Consider the following 25,450-nt stretch of genomic DNA (forward strand, 5'->3'; position numbering starts at 1 on the left):
GCTCCCGCAATCTTTAAATGTTAAACGGAGAAAATATTGTAGATTTTATGCTGAAACCAGCTGTTAACTGGCAAGGAATCCGCGCGCATGTAACACAAATTGTTGAGAGGTGTAGCTGTGAGACTACAAGTTGGGCATACAGCCATGTGGGTATAGCAGTACTCATGAGAATTTCCTCTTCACGGGCGTCATCCCAGAAAAGACACATACATATATATGTACTGCCGTCCTGATTTAAAATGTGGGTATTTGCATTTTTGATCGAAAATAAGTTATTTACATCGTCGAGTACGCTTTGAAAACAGGAATTTATTTATGCAAGAGTTTTAAAATTATAAAAATTGATTGAACGTTTCAAATTTCTCGGTTGCAATATCTACAGCAAGATTTGAGAAATCGTGACGAAAACAGTGGGAATCTGTAAAACGAGCGCAGTATCTATGACACTATGGCTTGAAGAAGATCTAAAACCCAACACACACGTTAAGATCTACATGAACGGATTTAAAATGAATACCGGTGTAGGATCAGGGTTATATTTATCAGAGAATCCTTAAAACTACCGGATAACTGTACTGTTTTTCAAGCGGAAATAAGCCTTAAGATGGTTAGATATAAACAGAATATCACCAAAAGATATCTGAACTCCATCCGACAGCCAAGCTTCCCTACGAGCTCTGGATGTATTCCAAATAACATCAAGGATTGTCTTACTTTGTCGCCAATCTCTTAATGAGATGGCTAAACAGTATATACCAGGGAACTGTAGGACTGACCAAGTTGCAAGAGAAGGTCCAGTATGCCCAAATATAAATAATTTTATGTAGCCCAGCCTCTGCGGCTCAGAACGGACCCATTTCGTGGTCTAAGTGGCATCACTGTTCCTATGTGCGATGCGGCTGCCAAACCTACCTATGTATTTATGACATCCGAATTAGTCTAAAACTGTTGTTTTCAATTGCACAAAACCAAACTTCGAAAATCGATGCATTTTGAATCAGGACGGCAGTATAGACTTACATAGATATGTTTGTATGTATGGATACATGTACAATAGATAATTCGGAATGGCAATTAATTTTACCATAAATTAGAGTAAACTTATTGTCTGGCGCAAATACGAATGTACAGCAGTAATTAAATTGAGAAATGATTGATTTAAGCTATTATTTTATTATTTCAAAAAGATCGTTATGCAAGTGCATGCACATATTCGTATATTGGGTGTCTCATTGAGATCGCTTGATATGAAAGACGATTTTTGTGTGAATGAAAAATGTATGATATTGGAAGACCAAATATCGAGGTAAAAGCCAAAATAATTGCTTTCGAGGTTGGCGAAAAAACTTAATTGTAGGTTCAAAACGGGATTTGAAGTCATGATCATTTAAATTATTAGATGAAAAAACCTCCAGTAAGGGAACGATGGTCTTCATAACACTACTAATAATAAGAACATTTAATATTTTATTACTGTAATTGAAACATTTACAAACATAAAACTTACTAATGTCACTTAATTCGTGTTCGCTTGTATCCATAAGCCTACTGTTATCTGTAATAAAAAAAGAAAATTTCAAATAAGACATAAATATGTATTCTATAACTGATAACAGCATTGTGTCTTTTTCAAATAGTTTGTAACATAATTTGACTATCGAAAGAAGTTTTGAATATTAGAATACATTTTGTAAATAAGTATCATAAGCAGCATAAGTATCAAAGTAATACGAAGATTCTTGAAAATTATCTTCAACACTCAAACAATCATTCATTTTGCGCTGCAAGTTAAATACTTCGCGATCGACCAATGCCATAAACGCATTACTATCGCAAAGACGTGATCGCTTGTGCTCTGAGATGTCGAAAAAAAATCGAAATTTGCCTTGCAGGGTAGGTGACGTTTGTATTATTCACATTGGCATTTTGGCCTTAATAATGTCCCCAAAGTTCACACTGTCATAGCTTAAAACTCTATAAACTGATATTTCAACTGGTTTATGTGCGCTCAGAAATCAACTGACGTGGTATAAAAACTTTATAATTTAATAAACGATGCTGACAATTTTACGCTCACTTACTTCAATAGTATCATGACTCAAAAAACCAAAATGTCGAGGAGAAATGCTTTAAAGTTTTCAATTTACTGTGTAAAACTAAAGACATATTTTGATCTATTGAAATACTGAATAGATATCGTCATGCATTCTTACACAGCATAAAAGAAGGTATTTTGGTAATTTCTGTATACTCATCTAAAAAAATAGTTTTTTGGATAATGACACTTCTGAAGTAAATGAGCGTATGCTCTTCAGGGTTTGATAACTATTGCCTACTCAACGGAAGAGTATGTTAAGAAAATTTCATATTTTGTCAAATATTTAATTAAAACCCATTTGAGCTCTAACCTTTGCTTCAATTCACATAACTCATACTCATAACTCATACGCCCCGTGTAACTTTAATATTATTATGAATGTAAAAAATCCCCCCTAAGAAACCATCTGTCATTCGGAGGCAGCATAAAACTGTAGGGTCCCTTCATTTGTGGAAAAAATAAGACGCACACCATAAATGGAAGGAGGAGCTCCGCAAACACGTCCACCCCAGCAAACACGGCCACACTATTAGTATTATTATTAAACTAATATAACAAACCCTAATTTGTGGGTCATGTTGTTCGAGGCCTTTAGGAAAAATTCATGAGCATCGTTTTTTTCGCTTCTTTTCGGTTATATCAAAAATACTGGAATGAAAATTGAAACTGTCGCATACGGATAGAAATGGGTTTATTTAGGTTTGAAAAAGAAGCCAAACACGCCTTGTTACTTTGGATGGAACATTAAGGTTACCTTCCACCAGAAGACATGGACTAAAATCAGACCCTGTAGACAGTTTACCTGGAAATGTTACTCCCTGTATTTTGCTACGACTAGCAAAAGTAGGAAAATTGGTGAGCTTCAACGCACTCTAAGGAGCAACATTATATGGCGAGTACTATCGAGATCTCTTAATGTAAAAAGTGTTATTGAATAGATTCTAGTTCATCTACGTAAATCCGATAATAAAAAATAAAATTGTAACCATCGCTTTATAAATGTAAAACTATTCTTTCTTTAATAAAAGTGGTGCTAATGTGAATATCAAAATTAAGTTTGGTATCCATTGTAAGACCTAAGTAAACAGGATTATGTGTATGCACAGTGTACTCTCTCCTAACGAGCACCTCTCTTAAGCGGACTAATAAAATACTGAAAAATGAATACTGAACGTTTGAAAAAATACTGCAAAAATCCTTAGGGATTTTTCTCAGGCACTTTTTTCCCTCACCAAAGATATTTTAGTGCTGTCATAAGCGGATAGTTTGCAACATATGCCTCGGAGTTGTCAAAATCAATAAATTTGTTAGAGAAAGCTGATTTTGAGAAAAAAAACTTCCCTAATAACAATAGGGCGGTTATACCGCAGAGGATGAGCTTTCACTATCGGCAGTTCCTCAGTTCACCAACATTATTAGTCCAACTCAGAAATAAATTCAAGTTGGCGTCAAAACTGTTCAATTGAGGCAATCAAATCTGCTTCAATTGTAACTGATTACTGGTAACGTACTCAACGCAAAAATATACCAGACGACAATAGCCGTCAATAAAAAAATATAATTATGTCGAGACTAAAAAAAAAATGTTTTCAAAATACAGTTTCACAGCAATATCTTCTTCATCCGACAGAAAACTCTTTCATGAATAATTATACCAGTTTTTTTGACACAAGTTTTCAGTGAGGCAAGATATAAATAAAAATGACTGACATTTCAAGGGTGCCCGAGTTACACCCCAACTTTGAGGTCTCTTTCGTCAGTTTCATGATCAGTTTCACCAAAGAATATAACCTTAAAGTTCTTGTAGTCGGTAACAAAACACCCTGTTGGAACATACATATATGCACATCAGGTTGCTTGGCTGTTCCACTGCAAAGAATCGCTACCGAAAATAGATGAAAATACAATTATTAAAGTACACACACACATACATATAAGTTATTGGTCAAATATTTATAAATCTGCAATTGAATTTAATCAGTATCGGCCTTTTTAAGAATGTAAGCTTAAATATGATCCCGCATGTCGTAAGTATGTGTGTATGCATGTACATACACTGCCTTACATGGGAAATTGTCCACATTCTAACAAACTTTTAGAAAACAAATTTTTAAATTACCATAAATTAAGCAAAAAGTAAACTTTATAAAATGGCAAAAATATACACAGTTTCTAATTTCTCAATTAAAATGGCCCATTAAGCAATTTAAATAAATATTTACCATATAATTTGTTATCAAATAGCATTAAAATTGTAGAGAACCGCCTTTGCTTAGTTACATGATTTAGTAGAGACATTCCTTAACGGCACCAGACATTACAATATCAAGATCGCTGCCTTGGTGCCTTGGTAAGATTGAAACAAGTCCGGATTGCCTAATACAATATTTCAACACATTGCTTTAAAGTAGACCTCAACATATTTCATTATGTATTCCTCAAAGAAATGCGAATTTCCGACTCCAGCTTCAGATTTGCTTTCAGTTTTTCTTAAATTCGTCCTTAAGCACTTCCTGTGCTCGATACTTTGTGCCCTTCTCATCCGTATGGCTGATAGCTATTTTTTTAATATTAAATATAATAAAATGTAATAGTAATAAAATATTAGTAACATTACGCCCTATGCTCCAAATATTAGTTAAAAGATCACATAAATATATGTATATTGAAGCTGGACAATTTCCACATGTGAGCCACTGTACAGTATGTATGTCTGTATGCCAGAATGAACACAATATGCACCTTCTGAATTTAGAGTTTTCTCTCATAAGCTCATGCACTACTGTTTAAGAAAGTCATACAACTCTATTTGGAGAAGAGCCAAATAGTTTATTTGAAATTGTTTTTAATATGAAATATACAATAGCCAGCCACATTTCAGGAATTGTGGAAATTAGAACTTAAAGAGCATTTTGCTTTGGCATTTGCATTTTGGTACTATATCTATGATATTACGTACATACATACATACACACGCATGCTTCCAATCACTCCTACGGAAACTATAAAAAATTGCCATAAAATCAGCCTATGACTGGAACATTAGGATTTTAGGCCCAATGTGTTATGTTCGTCTAATATAAATATGTTTGTATGCGTATATGCATATAGGTACATACGTATTTGAATTTTCGGGTAGCACTTGAAGGTGTGTGTGTATCCCAAAATCGAATGAAACCATACGCGTTTGCTGATTGAATACAGATAAACTAAGTCACTTGCTGCGATCTGTGGAAATTTTCAAGAAATCCAAGGCGAAAAATCGTTTAATCGCTCAAAAGGAAAATCTTATGCAAATATTTATTTAAGGTACTTCTAAATATTTTTACAAGCAACGCGTTCAAATAGGTTTATAAACTCAACGCCAAAACGGAAAGCTCACAAGTCTTACGTGTACAAATACCTTTGCACATACATATGTATGTATGTATGTACATGTGCTTGTATGAAACTTATTATTTGTTTAAGAATTGGAAATCTATATATGTATAATCGGCAATAAATAATTGTAGTAGGAAATATGTTTGTGAATATGTTAACAGTCGTACGTTTATATATACACACATACACACATACCTATCTACTTGTATTTAGGCGAGTTTAATCAGCGTTTGGTGATGCTTACTCGCTGGGTACTTGCAATCGCATCTGTTTTATTTCTTTAGTATTTGTTTTTTGGAACCGAGAAGCGCCCGATCGCCCATCCAATTAACACCTCACTATCTAGTAGAACAATACGAAAGTGGTGGTGGGTGCCTTCGATGCCACCACATGCCTATCATGACGTAGACCCACTTTGATGTTAATTTTGCTCGACTTCCTGTTAAATCAAGGTGGCTTTGAAAACTTGGACGACCATAGCGAAATTGGGAAAGGCAGCTAACAAGGGGGTTATTTGGACAATTTTGCGCTCTTTTTGATTACAATACCCGTATACAAAAAGATTCCTAAGTTGTAGCGCAAAGAATTCTATGGATTTAATTAACCCTTTCGCTACTGCTGGGACACTGATATCCCACAGCATTTTCACTTCACCCTGAAACTTGCAATTTTCATAGGAAACTCAACCAAAATGTCCTAATCAGTAGCTGCGAACAATACTGACAATTTACCGTTATCCGCATTCCACACTGTTTCAATCGTGTTTAGTTTTGATCAGTTGTTTGTGAGCAGTCGCTAATATTGCATCAAATTTACGAGTAATTTTGGTGAAATAATACGTATTTTTATAAAAAGTGTTAATTTTTCTAAAGAAAAATATTGCCCTTTTACTGGTAAGTACAAATATATATTTTAATACGAGTTTTGTGAAAAATATTCAGCGATAATTAATTTTGGGATGCATGTGCCCCAGCAGGGCTTTATATGGGGACATATATGTCCCAGCAGTACGTTGTACATAATGTATCACCCAGCTCATTTTTTTATTTTTGCAACTTCGTAGACAGCAAAAATGTCGAAATTAAATCGCGATCAAATTAGTGCATTACTTTAAGATGATGATGATGAATCCATGGAATCAGGAACTGATTTTAGTGTCGAAAGTGATGATATTTATAGTCCTGAGTTAGATAAAACCACTGGCAATGACGATTCTTCCAGCGATTCAGAGGAGACCGGATTGAGTGACGAGAATGGTGGCATAGACGATCAACCTGCACGAGGTGAGGAAGCCTCAGGCACGGTTATTTGGAGCACCCCGAATGAGTCCTTTGTTTCAAGAAAATCGGTTAGTAACCACCGCGAATGCAAAATTGCTGTAAATATTGGGCGCCACTCAACCCCCTACGAAATGTTTCGCAAATTGTTTCCAAGAAGCATATCTTTGTACATTTCCCAAGCAATATATGCCACTCAAGCCAGTGAAACGGGGCATCAAAATGTGGCTTCGCTGCGATTATTTGACTATAGACAACTATGACATCAGTATCTATTGTGGAAAAGAAGAATCTGTCCTTGAAAGGACGCTCGGCGAACGAGTTGTGAATGATCTTGCAGCAACGATTTCTAACCCTGACGTGACACTTTGCTTTGATCGTTTTTTCACCACTGTTAATCTTATTAACAACATACAATATCCAGCTTTAGGAACATTCATGTCCAACCGGAAGAATGTTCCGAAAATACCAGAAAAATTGCAGCGAGGCGAAGCTATTTTCAAAGTTAATTCGGCGGGTACGAAGTCAATCTAAAACCCTTTAATTAATTTTTTAAGTAACTTTCTTGATTGCAGGTACCATACGGTAAAGTGGCAGGACGTCAAAGACGTAATGCTGCTCAGTAACTACCACACTCTGAAATTAGCACTGTTAGACGCAAAATGAAAGATGGAACTGAGGCAGAGTTTCCATGCCCTGACATCGTAAAGACGTACCGCGCAATAATGAGCGGTGTGGACTTGGCAGATCAAATGTCGGGATTATATGATATAAACGGAAAATCAAATAAATGGTGGAAAAAAGTATTTTATCGTGGCATGATGATGGCTGCTGTAAACACTTGGGTTATACATTCGAAGCTGAATAGGAAGAAACCTGCCTTCTTACCAGTGCTGGTCGAGATTGCTGAGTCGCTAATTAAAAAAGGAAAGGAATCTACCGTATATAAACGATCCCGTCGGTCTGGAAGATCATCGAATAGGTATAAATCAATGACAAATGTGGGGGATCATTTACTCATAGAGCAGTCTAAAAGACGTCGGTGCGTAGCATGCGCCAATCGAAAAGTCGAGAAAAGAACAAAAATTATTTGCCGGGCTTGTAATTTGCCATTCTGTATACAATGTTTCGCTTCATCACATTTATAAAATAAATAAAAGTACAAATCATATGTTATTACCAAAAAAATGTTTCTACTTTCTAGGTGTCGTTGTACCCTGTTGGGACAAATATATCCCATTTTTAAATACTGTTGGGACACATATGTCCCACCTCAAAATACCGTTATCTACATAAGTTACAAGCTTCATCTAGTTTCTATGCCCATAAAGTACCAATGGGTATCCAAAAATTCAAAAATAAAGTTTGAGCAAATCTCCTGCAAAAGTCGGAGCGAAAGGGTTAAACCAAAAACAAATTAAAATTTAAAACAAACTAAAATTTTTCGGACTTTAATGATCGGCGAACATAAATAGTATCGGCATGATGTTGCATAAACAAAAAATTCCGAGCGCTGCAGAAACAAATTTACTTACACTATTTTTTCACTCCACCCGAAACTACATGTGGATTAGGAAAAGCGATTCTCGTACGCCTTCCCATATACAGCCACACACATTCACAATTACTCGACAGGTTGCTTAGTTATTGGCGCGTTTGCCGATTGTTTCGCAGTACATATTTCAAGAATTTGTGAATTATTTATCCGCGTATGCCAATTTTCAATTTAGATACCCAAAGGCATCGCCCATCGGAAACAGTGAAATTTTCTGCGAAGTGTCTCGGCCGAAAGCTATTAGAGAAAATTAGAAGAACAGAATTTTGCGCTAAGTAAACCAAAAAAAGAATATGTTCATTGGGAAAATATATTCCAGTCCATTGAATTGTACAATTTTACAGGTCTAACTACACACAGCCATCTGTGCATGCATATGTATGTATGTAGGTTCACACATTAATGTGAAAAGTTTAAAGACGATTTAGCTTTAGCCAGCCACAATGTATGTAAATTCATATCCTGTGAAGGGAAATATGTATCCATAGAAGCATAGAACAAATTATGAGCCATACTAAGGACTAACGAATAGAATCTTATCAAAGCTCACAAAATATATATGTATGTATGTGCATGTGTAGGAACAGTTGCGTAAGCAAAAGCTCGTTTGAATGAAATCAGGGGAATTCCTTGTTTACCTAATTGTGACATTAAGCAAATAGTTCAATACCTACGTACCTGTACGAAAGTTTACGCAAATTTTGCAAAAAAATGCTTTTTAACTAAGCCGAACTTTGCCTGAACTTTTTTTAACACTTTCACACACATGGGAAATCACGCGTTGGGGAACTCCCCAAGCTGTATGATATTATTTCAGTTTAGTGATCCAATTTTTTGGCTGCAAATGCTTGAGCTTGAAACACCAACAACTTGGGGAGCTAGTAATTCTCCCGCTTTCGTTTTTTTCTTGTTGTACAAATTAAACACATACAATAGAATACGTACTTTTGCATACACATATGGATGTAGATAACTGTGGCATATAACGATCGATTTATTGTATTAAGAATATATTTTTTAATTACTATTTGTATACAATGCATACAGATACATACTTAGGAATTATACTTAACTATAATCTCACGTTTTCCACATAAACGCCACATGGTTAAAATATATTAATAACTCAAGGAGAAATACCTCAAAGAAACTGAAAATCTTTGAGGCAGCCTCCAGTTCTATCATGTCTATGGGGCGCAGTTTGGGGGTTGAAAGATTTGAGCAAGTTGAGAAGCTGTACGCTTTTTTTATTAAGAAAGTAATCTTTTCGCCGACCAACACCCCAAAGTGCATGATACACCTTGAAACCGGATTATTGCCGCAATTTTTATGCACCCCCGTCAACACAGGTATTTCATCGCGCGGTGCGAATAATCGATTAAATTATGTGCTTATTGGGTAAAAGAATGGAAGGAGCTAGCATGTAGTGTTGACAGGTCGTCATTGTCAGAATTTTCTTGGACTCATATAATGGAGTTCATGCCAACACTACTAAATAAACTGATTGAAAAAGAACTCATTTTGTTCACTCAGCTATTATCGTTTTTCAAATATACCTATATCTGATAGTGATTAAGATTACATTATGTGTATCATTTCATTATGAAAACAACTTAGGCTATTTTTTAATATAATTTGTTTTGCTGTGAACGTGCGGCTTGAACAGATTTTCTATTTTTTTTTAATTGAAATTTTTATTCTCATAAGTAAGGTGAAGTTGATTGTAAAATGAAAAATCTTAATTTATTCTTGTAAGACAATTTTATCCCCTTCAAAATAATCCCTTCTCGATGAAATACACTTATGCCAACGATTTTTCCAATCCCCGAAACATGCCAAATAGTCCATTTCCGGTATAGCCATCAGCACCTTCTTCGATTCAGCTTTTATCTCCTCAATCGAAACGCGTTCCCCGGAGAGGTCTCTTGAGTTTTGGGAATAGCCAGAAGTCACACGGAGCTAAATCAGGCGAATACGATGGTTGCGGAACGATATGCGTGGAATTTTTGGCGAAATGGTCACGAAGAACGAGTGCAGTGTGAGACGGTGCATTATCGTGATGCAAAAACCAAGAGTTGTTGGCCCATAATTCTGATCTTTTTAGACGAATTGCTTCACGTAAACGACGCATAACGCTCAAATAATATTCCTTATTAACAGTTTGGCCTGGTGGAAGGAATTCATAGTGCACCACACCACGAAAATCGAAAAAAACTGTCATCATGACCTTTATTTTTGAACGACTTTGACGTGCTCCTTTCGGTCTGGCCTAGCCTTTAGCACGATATTCGCTTGTTTGGTCGGTTGTTTCAGGGTCGTAAGTATAAATCCAAGTCTCATCTCCCGCAATGATGCATTTGAGCTTGTCCTGATAGTCTGAAAGCATTGTTTCACACACATCAACACGACGACTTTTTTCCAAGAAATTGAGAGTTTTCGGCACCAAGCGAGATTTGACTTTTCGTAGACCCAAATGGTCTTTCAAAATGGTTTTCACAGATCCTTCTGATATTCCGATCATATCAGTAAGGTCTTTAACAGTCAACCGACGATTTTTGAGCACTAACTCCTTCACTTTATTGACGTGTTGGTCATCTGTTGACGTCGATGGTCGTCCGGAGCGCTCCAAGTCATCAACACGTTCTCGACCCTCTTTGAAGTCTTTGTACCACTTATAAACATTTTTCTGCGACATGGTCGAATCACCAAATGCCTTCTGCAACATGCTAAACGTTTCCGCAGCCGAAATTTCATTCCGCAAACAAAATTTGATGGCACTTCTCTGCTCAATCAAATCAGACATTGTAAATATCGAAAAATGCACTCTTGGTCGTTTGGTAAACACAAGCGTAAATATATTACTGATAATGACATTCACATGAAAGTTGGTGCAGATGTTCTTAACAGTGCTGCTAACTTATGAAAAAAATAACTAGAGCGAAATTTTAATCCCGCGAAGTTTGACAAATAAATTCACCTTACTTTTTGCCCCTCAGTAGTATGTATGTGAAGAAAAATATGTATGTATGTGAGTGAAGTATCCTCATTTTTTAACTTGTCCAACACATATTCAAGGTGCTTGTTTCGATGATATTTTAAAATTATCAACATAGACATACATTCATATGCACATACATACATATATGTGAGTATACAAATGCCCTTTTTTCTTTAGAGCCAATGTTGCTATCAAGCAACCCTCATTTAGCTGTTCCCTTCACATGGCGTTTTTTCGACGATTTGTTTATTCTGACCCTCCCATTTTCGATCACTCCGCACACAATTGACGGCCAAAGATTTCGAATGGGAGATTCCAGCTTCTGTTTGGGTTTCAGCTACGATGGCGGCAAGTAATGCCATTATTACCCTTCTACCATCCTATATCCTATAGCTGTTTAAGTATGTATGTATGCATGTTCGTGAACTGCTTTCACATTAACGGAACGCTTTACCTGCAAGTGTACGTTCAGGTGAATATAAAGATATATGTATTTATGTATGTAAGAATGTAAGCACAAACACATGGGTGTGTGGGGTCTCGTTTGCACTTGCACTTAGTGCCCTACCGAAACCGAATCCGATATTCTACATTACATTTTACATGTACTAAAAAATTAAAAAGTGATTAGGCATACTTAAAAATTTAAGGAATGTTTTTTTTTTTTTTTTTTTTTTTTTTTTTTTTTTTTTTTTTTTTTTTTTTTTTTTTTTATATATATCTCCCCTTTATTTATTACAGTCTGTTATATATTAAAAATATGTAATTTTTGTACAATTAGGGTCTATTATGTTCTTTTACCAATGTAAGAAGAATCTGTTATTATTATTATTGTTTTTTGTGATTACACTGTAAATCTTATAGTTAGATCAGTCGGTGTGAGTCGCTTTAATCTTCGTTTGATATTTTCGGCCGGTGCTATTTTACGCATTTCTTCGTTTTGGTGGACTGACAGTCGCTGTATATGCTTAGTGCTACATTTTGTGATTGTTTCTTGGATAGTATCTACGTTTAAGTCACGATGTATGGCTTCATTGGGAATAAACCAACCAGTATTTGTTATATTTCGTAATATTTTGGATTGTGTTCGCTGTATGAGCTGAATATTTGTGTTTTTAGCCGTTCCCCATATTTCTATTCCGTATTTCCAGATAGGAGTAATAATTGTTTTGTATATAGTCACCTTATTATACAGTGATAGTTTTGATGCTCGTCCTATTAGCCAACTTAATTGCCGGTACTTATTCTTGATTTGATTTCTTTTGTTAATGATATGCTGCTTCCATGTTAGTTTTTCGTCAATAGTTATTCCAAGATATTTTGCTGCTGGGCAGATTTTTATTTTGTTGTTTTTTAAGGTTAGATTATATTTTGATGTCTTTTTGTTTGTATATATAACTTGTATAGTTTTGTCTTTATTAACTTCTATACCCCATTCGTCAAACCAATTTACTGTATTGTTTATTAATTTTTGAAGTGTAAAAGTCGCCAGTTTTTCGTCATTGTTTGATGCCATTAATACAGTATCATCCGCGAACGTTGCTATCATTGTATTATCTGTTGTCGGAGTTGGCACATCTGCGGTGTATATTAGATATAAGAGAGGACCTAATACACTGCCTTGCGGTACTCCAGCTGTCATTGGTAGAATATCGGAATATTCGTCTTCATATCTTATATAAAATTTTCGATCAGTTATGTAGCTCTTCAAAAGTTCAAAGTAGTTTTGTGGAAAGATTCGTTTGAGCTTATGCAAAAGTCCTTTATGCCAAACTTTATCAAAGGCTTTTGCAATGTCTAGGTATACAGCTACACAATATTTTTTGTCATTCATATCGTTAAGTATTTTGTTAGTAACCCTGTGGATTTGTTGGACTGTTGAGTGTTGTCGTCTAAATCCGAATTGATGGCTGGGTATCACTTTTTTTGCTGTCAAAATTGGTTCTAGTCGGTCGAACAATATTTTTTCAAACACTTTTGAAAGAATTGGCAATAGGCTGATGGGTCGATATGAGGCAGTTTTGGTGGCATCTTTTCCTGGTTTGGGTATGGCGGTAATTTCAGCAATTTTCCATAGTCGTGAGAAGTATTTAGTCTCTAACATGCAATTGAATATATTTCTTATGAATTGCAATGCTGTTTCAGGTAACTTTTTTAAGATTTTTCCATTTATTAAATCATATCCTGGAGCTTTTTTATCGCTTAGCTGTCTTATTTGATTTTTAATTTCGCTTATGGTGGTCTTTCTTGTTTTGATTTGCGGAACGTTTATTATGTTATCAGATTTAATGTTAATGTTTTGATTATCCATTTCGCTTGTAAATGTGTCTAAGAAGTGTCTGGCTAGGGTGTCGGCTTTTTCTTTGCTTGTTTGTGCCCATGTGCCGGCTTCTGTTTTGATGGGAGGTTTATGTATTACAGCGCCATTAATGTGTTTTGTGGCTTTCCATAAGGAGTAATTGGTAGATGCTGCTGTTCCCAGGTTTGCCATATAATTTCGAAGTTTACTCTCCTTGTGTTTTGTAAGTAATGCGTTTAGCTCATTTGTCGCTTTATTAAGTTTGGTTTTATCTGCTGGATGTCTGGTCGTTTGCCATGTTTTGCGGAGTTTTCTTTTTTCGCCGATTTTCTCTTTAATGTAAGTTAGGATATTTTCTTTATTTGTCATTTTCGGTGTGAGTGTAGAGGAAGCAACTGCTTGTATTACGCTATCATTGAAATATACAATAGCGGAGTCAATTTCATCTTGAGTTTTCAGTGATATATTTATTTTGAGTTTTTGCTCTAATATTTGGCAAGCATTAGTCCAATTCGTGCTAGAATTATATAGGCCCAGAGAATGTTTTATTTCAATAGGTCCAAGTATGGTCATAATTAATGATGAATGGTCTGAAGATAGCTCTAAACATGATTTTATTGTCAGATTTTCATATGGAATATTTTTAATTATGCAAAAGTCAATTAAGTCCGGTTGTTTTTTCGTATCTGTTGGCCAGTAATGTTAAAATACATTAATAAATGTCTTAATATATTTGTTTGGGGAAAAAGAAATCCATTACTTTCTCGGTAGATGGCTGTAGGGATCGATATATCGTAAAGTATTGATCAAACATTTTAAAGTTTATGCTCGTTGTCGAAGTTCCACGTCAGCACGGAGCTAAAGATCGAACATAAAACAGTTTTAAACCATTTTCGCAAAAATAATCGATTTCTTTTTCCCCAAACTAATAAATAAAACGCATTATATAATAAATTCAAATGTCATTTTGAATGCATAAAATACAACCGTTTCATATATAAATATACACTAGAAGGTTACTATGTTGCTGCTTAACAATAGCGGACTCCTCTTTCACCCAGCAGCTTAACAAAGAGTTGTACGCTTTTTTAAACTGTCAAACAGATTTTTCCAAGGACACAAATTCGTCTTCACTAACGCGGGATCAAAGAACCAAGCATCGTGCCATGCACTGAATATAAATTTGCCGACTTTAAACAATTGAGCTTTAAACTTTGGAGGGAGCATAAAAACTAAAATGGCGAGAATCTCGCTCGAATTCCATCGAGTGTTACTTAACAATGGCATAGGTTTGAAATGTACGAGTAGACTTTTATAAGGAAATGTATGGAATTACCTGCAATGTCTAAGGCTATGTTTCCGATCTCAGAAAAATATTGCGTATCGTTGCGCCGTTTATCGTTTGTTTTGTAGTAGCTTTTCAAGCGATCGTAGTATCTAGTAGATTCGAAACAATATCGTGTGCCATTCAATAAATCACCCATTATAAAAAAAAAATAAATAATTAGCGCTTACATCTTTTATTGGGTGTTTGGCCGAGCTCCTCCTTCTATTTGTGGCGTGCGTATTGATGTTGTTCCACAAATAGAGGGACCTACAGTTTTGAGCCGACTCCGAATGGCAGATATTTTTTATGAGGAGCTTTTTCCAAGCAGAAATATACTCGGAGGTTTGCCAATGCCTGCCGAGGGGCGACCGCATTAGAAAAAACTTTTTCTTCATTTTGGTGTTTCACGGAGATTCGAACTTACGTTCCCCGAATTCCGAATGGTAGTCACGCACCATGGCATATTACCATGTAGTTATATACATATTTAATTCTTTCAAAGTAAGCTTAAAAGTCAAATGCCTATTAGACACATTGGAAAAACAAAACTTACTTTTTTCATTAAAATTACAAATGTGCTATTACTTTTTTAATCCCGTCATAGCCAAATGTTTTGTGCATGACTACCAATCTGCCTGCTGAGAAGTGGTCAGTATTAGAAAAAAACTGTTCCCTAAATTTAATGTTTCATGTCTGCAGTGGGTTAGTTATGCACACACTTTTTCTGCTACGGCGACTACCACTTTAAAATATAATCGCAATTAATAACCAAAACCGGATCCGAAACTGAACACTAACTTCGAGCTGGATGCTACTGATAATCGCTTTGTCGCCTGGTTACTTTCGCTTCAGAAGAGACGTTTTCCAATCGATTGCCTCCTTGACAAGCTACCCCGAAAAATCGACTTAATGTGAAGCGGCACGAGGCAACAACCACACAAACAAAACTGCATACCCACACGTTTTGCACAATTTTGTGTCTTCCGATGTTTAAATTACAAATTTCCTTAAGAGCGTACATAACTTTGTTGTTGTTTTACCAAATTATTTATCAATTGTTCATTACGATAAACTCAGCGGTATTAAGCAAAGTGCCAGAGCTTAGCAGGACACCCACAGAGACAAGCGAGACGCTCAGCAGGATTCCCAACAAACTAATTAAGGACTCTTTGGTGGGTTGGTTATTCATTTAATGGGAATTTAAATAACTAAGACTATTTTTAGACAAAAATCAATTTAATATCGATATATTTTTCATGCTTGCGTAAACGCTTCGGTTCAATGCCGAAAAGCAGTGGAACCTAAATTCAAAAACAAAATAAAATCTAGTGAGTTGATGAAATGTGTTGGAAATAAATGGAGAAACGAATCACTTTCCATTCAACAACAAGAAAGACGTTGACAATAAGAAACTTTAGATAGGTCTAAGAAGGTTTTATAAGGATATCTTCAAGTGCAAATTTCTTTCATTTATTGTTCATATGCGGAAAACTGATAGCTCCGCACTTTTGCTATACTATTTTTAGCTGTTTGAGCATTGCTTTGTTTTCGCTATTCATGTAAAACATTAGCACCACATCCACGCTAGATCTGCCACTCTTCAAGTAATGTAGACATCGTCGTTAAATGGAAATCTTTTAAACACTTTTAAGACCAATTTGTTTAGAAGTCTTAATCCAAAGTGTTCAACGATATATGACAAATATTATATATTGGAAAATGGTTATTCCCTATTTCAAATCGTCTTTATTACATAATTTTTTGTATTAAATATTTAAATTTTTCCCCCTTATTATTGCCCCGTATACAATTTATTTAACTACATTTTTGTTACTAATTACTGCATTTTATTTATTTTTTAGTTTGGAAAAGTGAAAGATTGGTTTCATTCAGATATCGGGTACTCCGATGGACGGACGAACAGGCGGAGGGATGAATAGACGAAAATGGTTAAATCGATTACTCTCATCAATCTCAAGATTTTGACACACATATGCCCATGTTTAACTCGTTTCCGTTAGTATATTACAATACACACAAACATAGAAATGAGCGAAAACAGTGCCCAGTTATTGATGTTCTCGCCCATTACAAAAAACAGAAATTGTTTATCTTAAGTAAGGACATGAATGAACCATATTTTAATAGGTTATTTAGTACTTGAATTCCAGCTGGACATGAGTTGGTTAACAATATACCTGGTCAGAAAAACTGCTTGCGGCTCTATACTGATTGCTCAAAGCAGATGGTTTTTATGAGGAGCTTTTCCATGGCTACAGAAATACACTTCGAAATTTGCCATGCCACCATACTATTAAAAAACTAAAATTCCACAACTTGTTTTAATACAATACCTAATATTAGTTTGGGGAAAAAGAAGCCCATTATTTTGGCGTACAATTTTTGGTGTAAATGGTTAAAAATTGTTTTATGGTCGATCTTTAGCTCCTGGGCAATGCTACGACTAATAACATGTTGGTCAACATCGATTATTTTTGTGATTTTATCGACGCTTTAGACATTATTGTCATTTTAATTAATTTCAAAAATGCCTCAGCAGAATCGACAAAATCAAAATTACACGCAATTCGCTGTTACAGTCGGCACCATTCACAATTTCAGCGGCTTGGCTTGCATGTTCGCCTTTACCAAAGAAAAATTGTAAAATGTACCGAATTTTCTCTTTGTCGACTTCCATTGTCAACACCTTCTAACTCACGGAGTGGGACAAACAAAAAACAGCAAAAGAATGTTTTTAGTGTGACATGTCACCTTGACAACGAGCATAAACTTAAAATTGTTTGATCGCTACTTTACAAGATATCGATCACTACGGCCATATACCGAAAAAATAATGGATTTCTTTATCCCCAAATTAATACATGGTCCAGTGAGCATACATGTATGCATGTACACATACAAAAACAACCTCTTCTTAATTTTCTTTCCAATTGCGGAATATACATAACCCGCTTCCAACTTTACTTGAATTGTGTTTGGCAACTCTACTCTCCCTACTATGCTATTTCTGATAAACTGCCGAAATATGGAAGACGAGATACATACATAATCGAGATGCAAGTACCGTCTATGCAGTTAATATCAAGAAAATACATATAGAATAAAGGTAATCGGTTAATAAAAATATTTAGCATACAAAACAGTAAAATATAAATTCGTCTCACTTACCAGGCATTTTCCTTTCCATGACGTGTGTGCAAGTAGCAATCAATTTAATTTAAATGCTGTTTTTAGAGCTGAATACGTAAGTGCATTACTTCTGGTCTGAAAAACGAAATTCCAAAATTACTATAAGTGGAGTTTAATGAATGCTAATTCGGGCCATTGGCAGCTTTAATAGTATTTCTAATCTGACTGATATTACGGATGTAAATCTGCCTCGGGAGGGCAATGCGTTCTTCATTGGATTGTGTTCTGAATAACCCGAGAAAATATTTTCATATGTATGCGCATACGATCAATTGAGTTTATGTGCAAGCAAACATGTGCGTGTAAATGCCTTTCTTGACATCTGACTGGTGCCGTGGGAGAGAGCTTTTAAATTGCAACCAAGTCTTTATTCTTGAAAACTTGAACTATGACGAAAGAGCTTTGAAATTAACACTTAAATACCAAACCAATTCTGAGAAATTCTTACACAGTTTGGATTTAAGTATATGCCCATTTACACGAGGAGACAACTGGAAGGGAAACATTTTGTTCGGGGGTGAAGGACGGCCGCGGAAGAGAGAAGGGAATTTGTCTCCTGTACTGGCGACACGCTTTGTGCTTCTTATTCGTATTTCCAATCTTAAAGCAATTTTTGACAGTTGCTTCATTCGTTTTCTTCTTTTGTGGAAGAAAGTTCTAAGTTATGTGTTGGTTTTCAAGCAAACGGAAGATAACAACGATGACAAACATACGAACGCTGCTTGGGAAATGCACAATTATTTTTGCTAGTAAAGTAGTATAATTTAAAATAGTTATGGGACATGTTTATGTTGATTTCTAATTTTTCCCTACATTTCTAGATACTCAGTTTAATTTTAAGTTAATTATTTACATATGAAGTATTTTTAATTTAATTTTTTTTATTCAAGTATAAGAATTTATAAGTATATTTCAATAAAAAAACAACAAATTATTTATTATTTAACCAGTTTGCATTTTTCATTCATATATTTAAGAAACTGTTGTCGAACGCTCTCTGCTTTACATGTAAGCGCGTGCTAGAATACATCCGAACCAGACGATGCTAAAGTATTAAATGTCAAAATGTTGCCGAAAACAATTTTGCCCGTGTGGCCGCGAATGGGACATGAAAAGAGAATTTCCAGTGTCTCCCTTCCAGATGTCTCCGTTTGTAACACCCCATTTACACACGGAGACATCTGGAATGGAGACACTGGAAATTCTCTTTTCATGTCTCATTCGCGGACACACGGGCAAAATTGTTTTCGGCGACATTTTGACATTTAATACTTTAGCATCGTCTGGTTCGGATGTATTCTCGCACGCGCTTACATGTAAAGCGGAAAACGTTCGTCAACAATTTCTTAAATATATGAATGAAAAATGCAAACTGGTTAAATAATAAATAATTTGTTGTTTTTTTATTGAAATATATTTATAAATTCTTATACTTGAATAAAAAAAATTAAATTAAAAAAACTTAAAATTAAACTGAGTATCTAGAAATGTAGGGAAAAATTAGAAATCAACATAAACATGTCCCATAACTATTTTAAATTATACTACTTTACTAGCAAAAATAATTGTGCATTTCCCAAGCAGCGTTCGTATGTTTGTCATCGTTGTTATCTTCCGTTTGCTTGAAAACCAACACATAACTTAGAACTTTCTTCCACAAAAGAAGAAAACGAATGAAGCAACTGTCAAAAATTGCTTTAAGATTGGAAATACGAATAAGAAGCACAAAGCGTGTCGCCAGTACAGGAGACAAATTCCCTTCTCTCTTCCGCGGCCGTCCTTCACCCCCGAACAAAATGTTTCCCTTCCAGTTGTCTCCTCGTGTAAATGGGCACTAAATGGGGTGTATGCACGCTTCTTTATATTATGGATAAATAGCAGGGCGGCAAAAAAATTACGGCTCAAGTATTAAATACCTCTAGTCAATGTTAAAACAAGTAAGAATAATAAATATTTAGAAAATAGCTGACCCAGATCGTAATGTCGCTAGGTCAGACTGGCATAAGAAGAGTCGTAAATTATTATTTTTTAAACTAAGTAAATATCTCAGGAGGTCGCAATAGCTCAATGGTTCGTGCGTGGCTACCATTCGGTAGTGCCTCCGAGTGCGTTTAATCAAAAAACAGGTTATAAAAACTATCTGCCGTTCGGAGGCAGCATAAAATTGTAGGTTGTCCCACTTGTGGACCTCGGTCAAACACACAACAAAGGATGTAAGCACCAATTATGCATCTATACATACATACCATATGTATATATAGCAATTATCTCAGTGTCTTCAACTTTTCGCGAAAACGACTTAATTTGTAATGAGTCAAACGAATCCTGGGTTTTCCCTGGTGTAATAATTGCCAACAATAATTACCCAGCAATTCTCCGGAATTTAATGCATACTTAAAACGCGATGCCAGCACATCTCAATATCGTCTGGCTTAGAAATCGACTCATACTGCTTTAAATACCTGTATTATTGCCAACAAACAGAACTCACTAAAAAAAAGCCGTCGTAACAGCCACAACTGATTCAATATAATTACCACCAGATAATAATTATGTTCATTAAAAATGCAATATTTTTCTTGTGAATGAAGCAAATCCTGGGATTTTCCCACTTGCATAACGCTTCGTTGCTTCACTTCCAATGCAGTGAGTATGACTTTTGTTATTTTATTTATATTTTTTATTTATTTTTCATTTTTCATTTTTTCCATTCAACAAGTCGATTGACAAAAAACAATTTTGCGTTCAAATAAATTTAGCACACAAGCACGGGTGTATATGAATGCATGTATTTAAAATATGTAATTGTAATGTAATCTATTACCGGCACATCGTAATTAATATGTGCAGGTCAATGCAATTCCAAGATGAAATATCAACATGCACAAGTTTGTGTGTATCATAAATATTTTTTTAATAATGAAAATAAACTACATTTCATAACCCGAGAGGCCCTTGAAATTGTTCTGGCCTCGGAACTACTAGTGATTTTAGATCCAGATTTGCTACTACAAGCCTCGTAAAAGAGTGTAGAAAGTACGTCATGGACTAAGCTTCTGGCTGTTTTACGCTAATTGGGTTACTGGAGCATTCACTGGAGCGTTCACCAGAACAGTTCGGAGCAGCTCAGGTCTAGATATTTTAAAGGCAGAACAGTTTCTGGGGGGGAGCTGATTTTTATAAAAGGCCTGAAAATTAGAAGGGCTACAATCCGCGCAGTTTACTGGACTCTGTAGCCTTCCTAATGTGCAAAACGTTACTAAATCATCCCTAAAATGGGCAAGAAAAACATAAACTAAAAGCAAATTTCACTGGAACTAGACACTGGGTGATCACGTTGCCGGACAAGGGCTTGAAAATGTATCATCTCTTTCGCATAAACTAGAACTTGTGCTAAAAAAGTGAATGAAAGCAATTAAGATTTTTGCAGTCAAATGAAAATGCTTTTCACTGGCTTCGATACGAAGTTCAAGTTTAGTTCTGGTCCCGCTCATTCCCCTCTATTCTTTGGGTTAACGCAATGCACGAGGTGTGTTCAAAAAATAAGGTGAATTTTAAAATTTCGCGGGCTACGTGTATTCGACTTTCGATTATTATTTTTTATGTTGGTACACTCGTATCGAGGGGAACTATTTTGAAGGAAAATATAAATTGATGAATAAATAAACATTTTTTGAGAAAAATGAAAATTCTCCTTATTTTTTGAACACACCCCGTATTATGTGACAAAAAATAGTTTTATGGACAATCCCTACCCAGGGTAGAAAAGTTTAACAAGGGATACTCAGTCCGTATATTCACTGTATTTGTTAAGGCTTTTAATCCACACTAGTTGGATTTGATCGAAAATGGGTGTACTCAAACCATCTCCAATGTTTTCCGATTTTATGTACCTGATAAGAACTATTCAATTTACTTTTTAATTAAATACCAGCCAACAGTAATATAAAAGCCTTTTTCATTGGCCTAAGTGATAAGGCAAATATTACAATGGATGAAATTTTTAATGATGAGGAATAGTAAAATAGAGATAATTTGATGTCTTGAGATGACTTCAATTTCAGCGAGCAGTGTTAGCTTGTTCGCATTTCAACTGACTTTCACGAAACTTTAAATTGATATGCAGCGAATTTCAGTTGCTTAATGCGTCACAGATTTTCTACTACTGATGAAATATATGTAATTATACTCGTATGAGATATTTATTATTCAGCAAAATCAGTCGATGCAATTGTAACCAGCTACAAGCGACTACAACAAACAACTTTGATTCAGTTAAGCGAGTCGGTAGATTAGTATCATTTGTAGAAAGCTCATATCAAAATATTCAACCCTTTGTGATGTTTAGCAGTATTTCCTACATGGGATGCTCTCATTTATATGCATTTTAAATTTCAACTTACAAAATAATGACCCGTTGGTCACTCCCTAATTGAGATAAAATAAATGTTGGATCTTTCAATCAAATATACGTATGTGCTTATATATGTACATGCATTTATATCGGGTGGTTTTTAGCTGCATGAGAACTATCGATATCGATAACTATGGTTTGGCAGCTGAGCATGGCAAACTGTGTTGACATATCTGTTGAGTGAGGTTTGACAAGTCATCATGAAAAGTTTAACGTCAGAACAACACTTTTAAATTGTGTAATTTATTTAGAAAAACATAAATAAATCTCTTCGCGAAATGTTGAAGAAGACGTCCGAAATGTAGATTCATCGCCATTCTCAACTTGTTGGTCTTCGGCCTTCGACTACGTGGAAAATTTTACGTAAAAATCTTGGCTTATGAGTCTATAAAAAAATACAGCTCGTGCAAGAATTAACGCCAAATGGCCAACGTTTCCGTTGTATTTTTTGCTGATTTATTACTCAGATTTCTTGGAAAAAGTAGTCAAAAATAAAACTGTCGAATGGACCATGTAACTTGTATCCGCGGCGGACATACATATGCCGTATATGAAACTATCTAACAAATTAATTAAATTGTCATTAACTATATAACAAACAAAGTTAACAATCCACCGATATGTATTTCTGTTTTGTATTATCATTTTAAGTTCTCAAGATCTTAAAAAACACAAGATTCAATATATACGAGCTTTATGCGACCAATATTGGCTAAGTTTTAGTGTATGCAACACAAAGACTCATTGATGCCTCGATTGATGGAAATGAAAAATTGGCTAATCAATGCAAAATGAGTCAAATGCAATTCGAAGAAGCAAACGTTTTCTTGTGCGACACTCTTCAAAACTTAATGCACACAATGCAACCATCCGCGCCGTTTATCTCTTTTTTGCACTGAACGTGTGCTAAAACAATAAGAACTCTTCTATGCAGATTGACGAGTTTAATAGGTACGAGAAGAAACCCTTTTCCCAATTTTGCATCGAGCATTTATGGCGTTGGGTTCGTGTTAAGCAAACTAGCAGATTCGTTTTGTTGACGTGTAAAAGATTCAACAGCAATGAATATTCGCAATCATTTTTTATTATTACTTACACACATATGTAAGCACATACATACGTATTCATTTGTAAGTGCAAATGTACGTATAAATAATGCTAAATATTTAAATAAAAGTACCTAATCATTCAGCAGTGCGAGTCATTTTTATTGCATGCAAACACTATTTACGGGCGACTGCGATCAGTAGCATCACAAATCCCCAAACGGCAGTAAACACGCAAAATATTGTATTATAGGTATTTTTTTTAACACACTTTTGTTAGGTCGGGTTGTATGTATGTATGTAACGGAATCTTTGAACTTAATTTTCACTGGCTTCTAAAAATCTGATCGACTTGAAATTTTGCACACCTATCAAGGACCGATGACAATGCAATAATTTGATAAAAGTTTTCCATTATCCTTATTAGGATTGTCAGGATTAATATTTTCTTTTTTTTACTGTGGGCAAAAAGTAAGGTGAATTTGGTTGTAAAATGAAAAATCTTTATTTATTCTTGTAAATCAGTTTCTCAGGCTACCTCCACGAAATAAGTTCTTCATCCCGATTACTTCTTTATCACGGCCGATAACTGCATAGCTTTAGACTCGCAGTCGATAAGAAAGGAATTAAATATTACACGAATATATCGAATCATTTATTCACTGACTGCAATGATAACAATAATTTTCATTCATAATAAAAAAAAAAAATTTAAAGAAACTAAAAAACACGCTTTTTTGCTAATCGAACTAAAAAGTAAATAAAAAATAAAAAATAGTTTAAAAAACTAAAAAACACGCTTTTATTGCGAATCGAACTAAAAAGTAGAAAATAAATTTTAATGACAAAGAGACCTATAATGAAGTAATAGCAAATCGAACGATCAGTCATAGTCAACTACCTCAGAACAGAATTATAACAAAAATTAAGATACAAATAGAATAATTCAAATTAGAGTTAAAAGCGTGGGATGCTGGATATAGTAAATATTACAATCATTCTATTGGCAACTACCTATGTACAGAAGGTTATGAAAGTGAAGCAAAATGCATCCCACGCTTTTAACTCTAATTTGAATTATTCTATTTGTATCTTAATTTTTGTTATAATTCTGTTCTGAGGTAGTTTACTATGACTGATCGTTCGATTTGCTATTCTTCATTATAGGTCTCTTTGTCATTAAAATTTATTTTCTACTTTTTAGTTCGATTAGCAATAAAAGCGTGTTTTTTAGTTTTTTAAACTATTTTTTATTATTACGTATGTATGCATAGGTTTATTCGACTTTAATATGTACGTGCTTGTGTTTATATGTCCGCACTGGTATGTAAGCATTAATCACAAAGATTTTTATTAATGTCTTTCTAAAGAAGTTTGTGCCCGAACATGCAGCAATTGAATTATACTGGAAGACAGAAGAATTCAAATCAGTCCTAAAGACGGGCTACTAATTTATATGAATGGTTGGAGCTGATATTTATGTAGCAGAAAGAATATGGATAAGGTAACATTTCTCATTTTACATATTCCAAATAAAAAACTTGTAAAAGGTTTGCCTACGAAGATATGTATATACTTAATTGTCTATGATATTGGGTGTTTATTTTTTACAACCATCTTCCCGGGTCTACAATATATGTATGTAAATATGCGCTTGTACAACTTCATAGGCACATTTAAATACTTCAAAAGGGAATACATTTATGTATGTATGTATATCTGATAAACCATGTATCTATTTGTATATACATACGTCCGCATCTAAATACCTATGCTGATGAAAGATACATGTAAGTACAAACAAGTTAATATTATAAGTAGGTATGTTAAACAACGTCTAATACT

The 25,450-nt window shown here is 34.8% G+C and overlaps 2 protein-coding genes and 1 long non-coding RNA gene across 13 annotated transcripts in view; 2 read left to right on the top strand and 1 right to left on the bottom strand.

The window, feature by feature from the left end:
- LOC128865389 (uncharacterized) overlaps nt 1–16,878 on the top strand; it is a 26,699-nt gene extending 9,821 nt beyond the window's left edge. The window contains exon 3 of the long non-coding RNA XR_008454793.1: nt 16,798–16,878. This is a non-coding gene — a long non-coding RNA (uncharacterized LOC128865389). The remainder of the gene's footprint in view (nt 1–16,797) is intronic.
- Nucleotides 1–25,450, bottom strand: part of LOC128865381 (embryonic polarity protein dorsal) — a 50,968-nt gene that overhangs the window by 9,124 nt on the left and 16,394 nt on the right. For 7 of the 11 annotated variants that reach the window (XM_054105695.1, XM_054105696.1, XM_054105694.1 and 4 more), the window contains exons 2-3: nt 18,125–18,220; nt 1,508–1,555 (exon numbers count right to left, since the gene is read on the bottom strand). In XM_054105695.1, coding sequence (XP_053961670.1) covers nt 1,508–1,555; nt 18,125–18,143 — 67 coding nt within the window. In that variant the 5' untranslated portion in view covers nt 18,144–18,220. Of the gene's footprint in view, nt 1–1,507; nt 1,556–18,124; nt 18,221–23,739; nt 24,347–25,450 lie in introns of those variants that run through there. The other 4 variants (XM_054105690.1, XM_054105699.1, XM_054105697.1 and 1 more) reach the window with 3 other exon arrangements.
- LOC128865385 (uncharacterized) overlaps nt 17,994–25,450 on the top strand; it is a 29,933-nt gene continuing 22,476 nt past the window's right edge. Inside the window, exons 1-2 of the mRNA XM_054105711.1 lie at nt 17,994–18,062; nt 18,128–18,200. Of these exons, the coding sequence (XP_053961686.1) occupies nt 18,178–18,200 (23 nt within the window). The 5' untranslated portion in view covers nt 17,994–18,062; nt 18,128–18,177. The remainder of the gene's footprint in view (nt 18,063–18,127; nt 18,201–25,450) is intronic.

Source organism: Anastrepha ludens, chromosome 5 (genome assembly GCF_028408465.1).
Source record: "Anastrepha ludens isolate Willacy chromosome 5, idAnaLude1.1, whole genome shotgun sequence".
In the NCBI taxonomy this organism is placed as follows: Eukaryota; Metazoa; Arthropoda; class Insecta; order Diptera; family Tephritidae; genus Anastrepha; species Anastrepha ludens.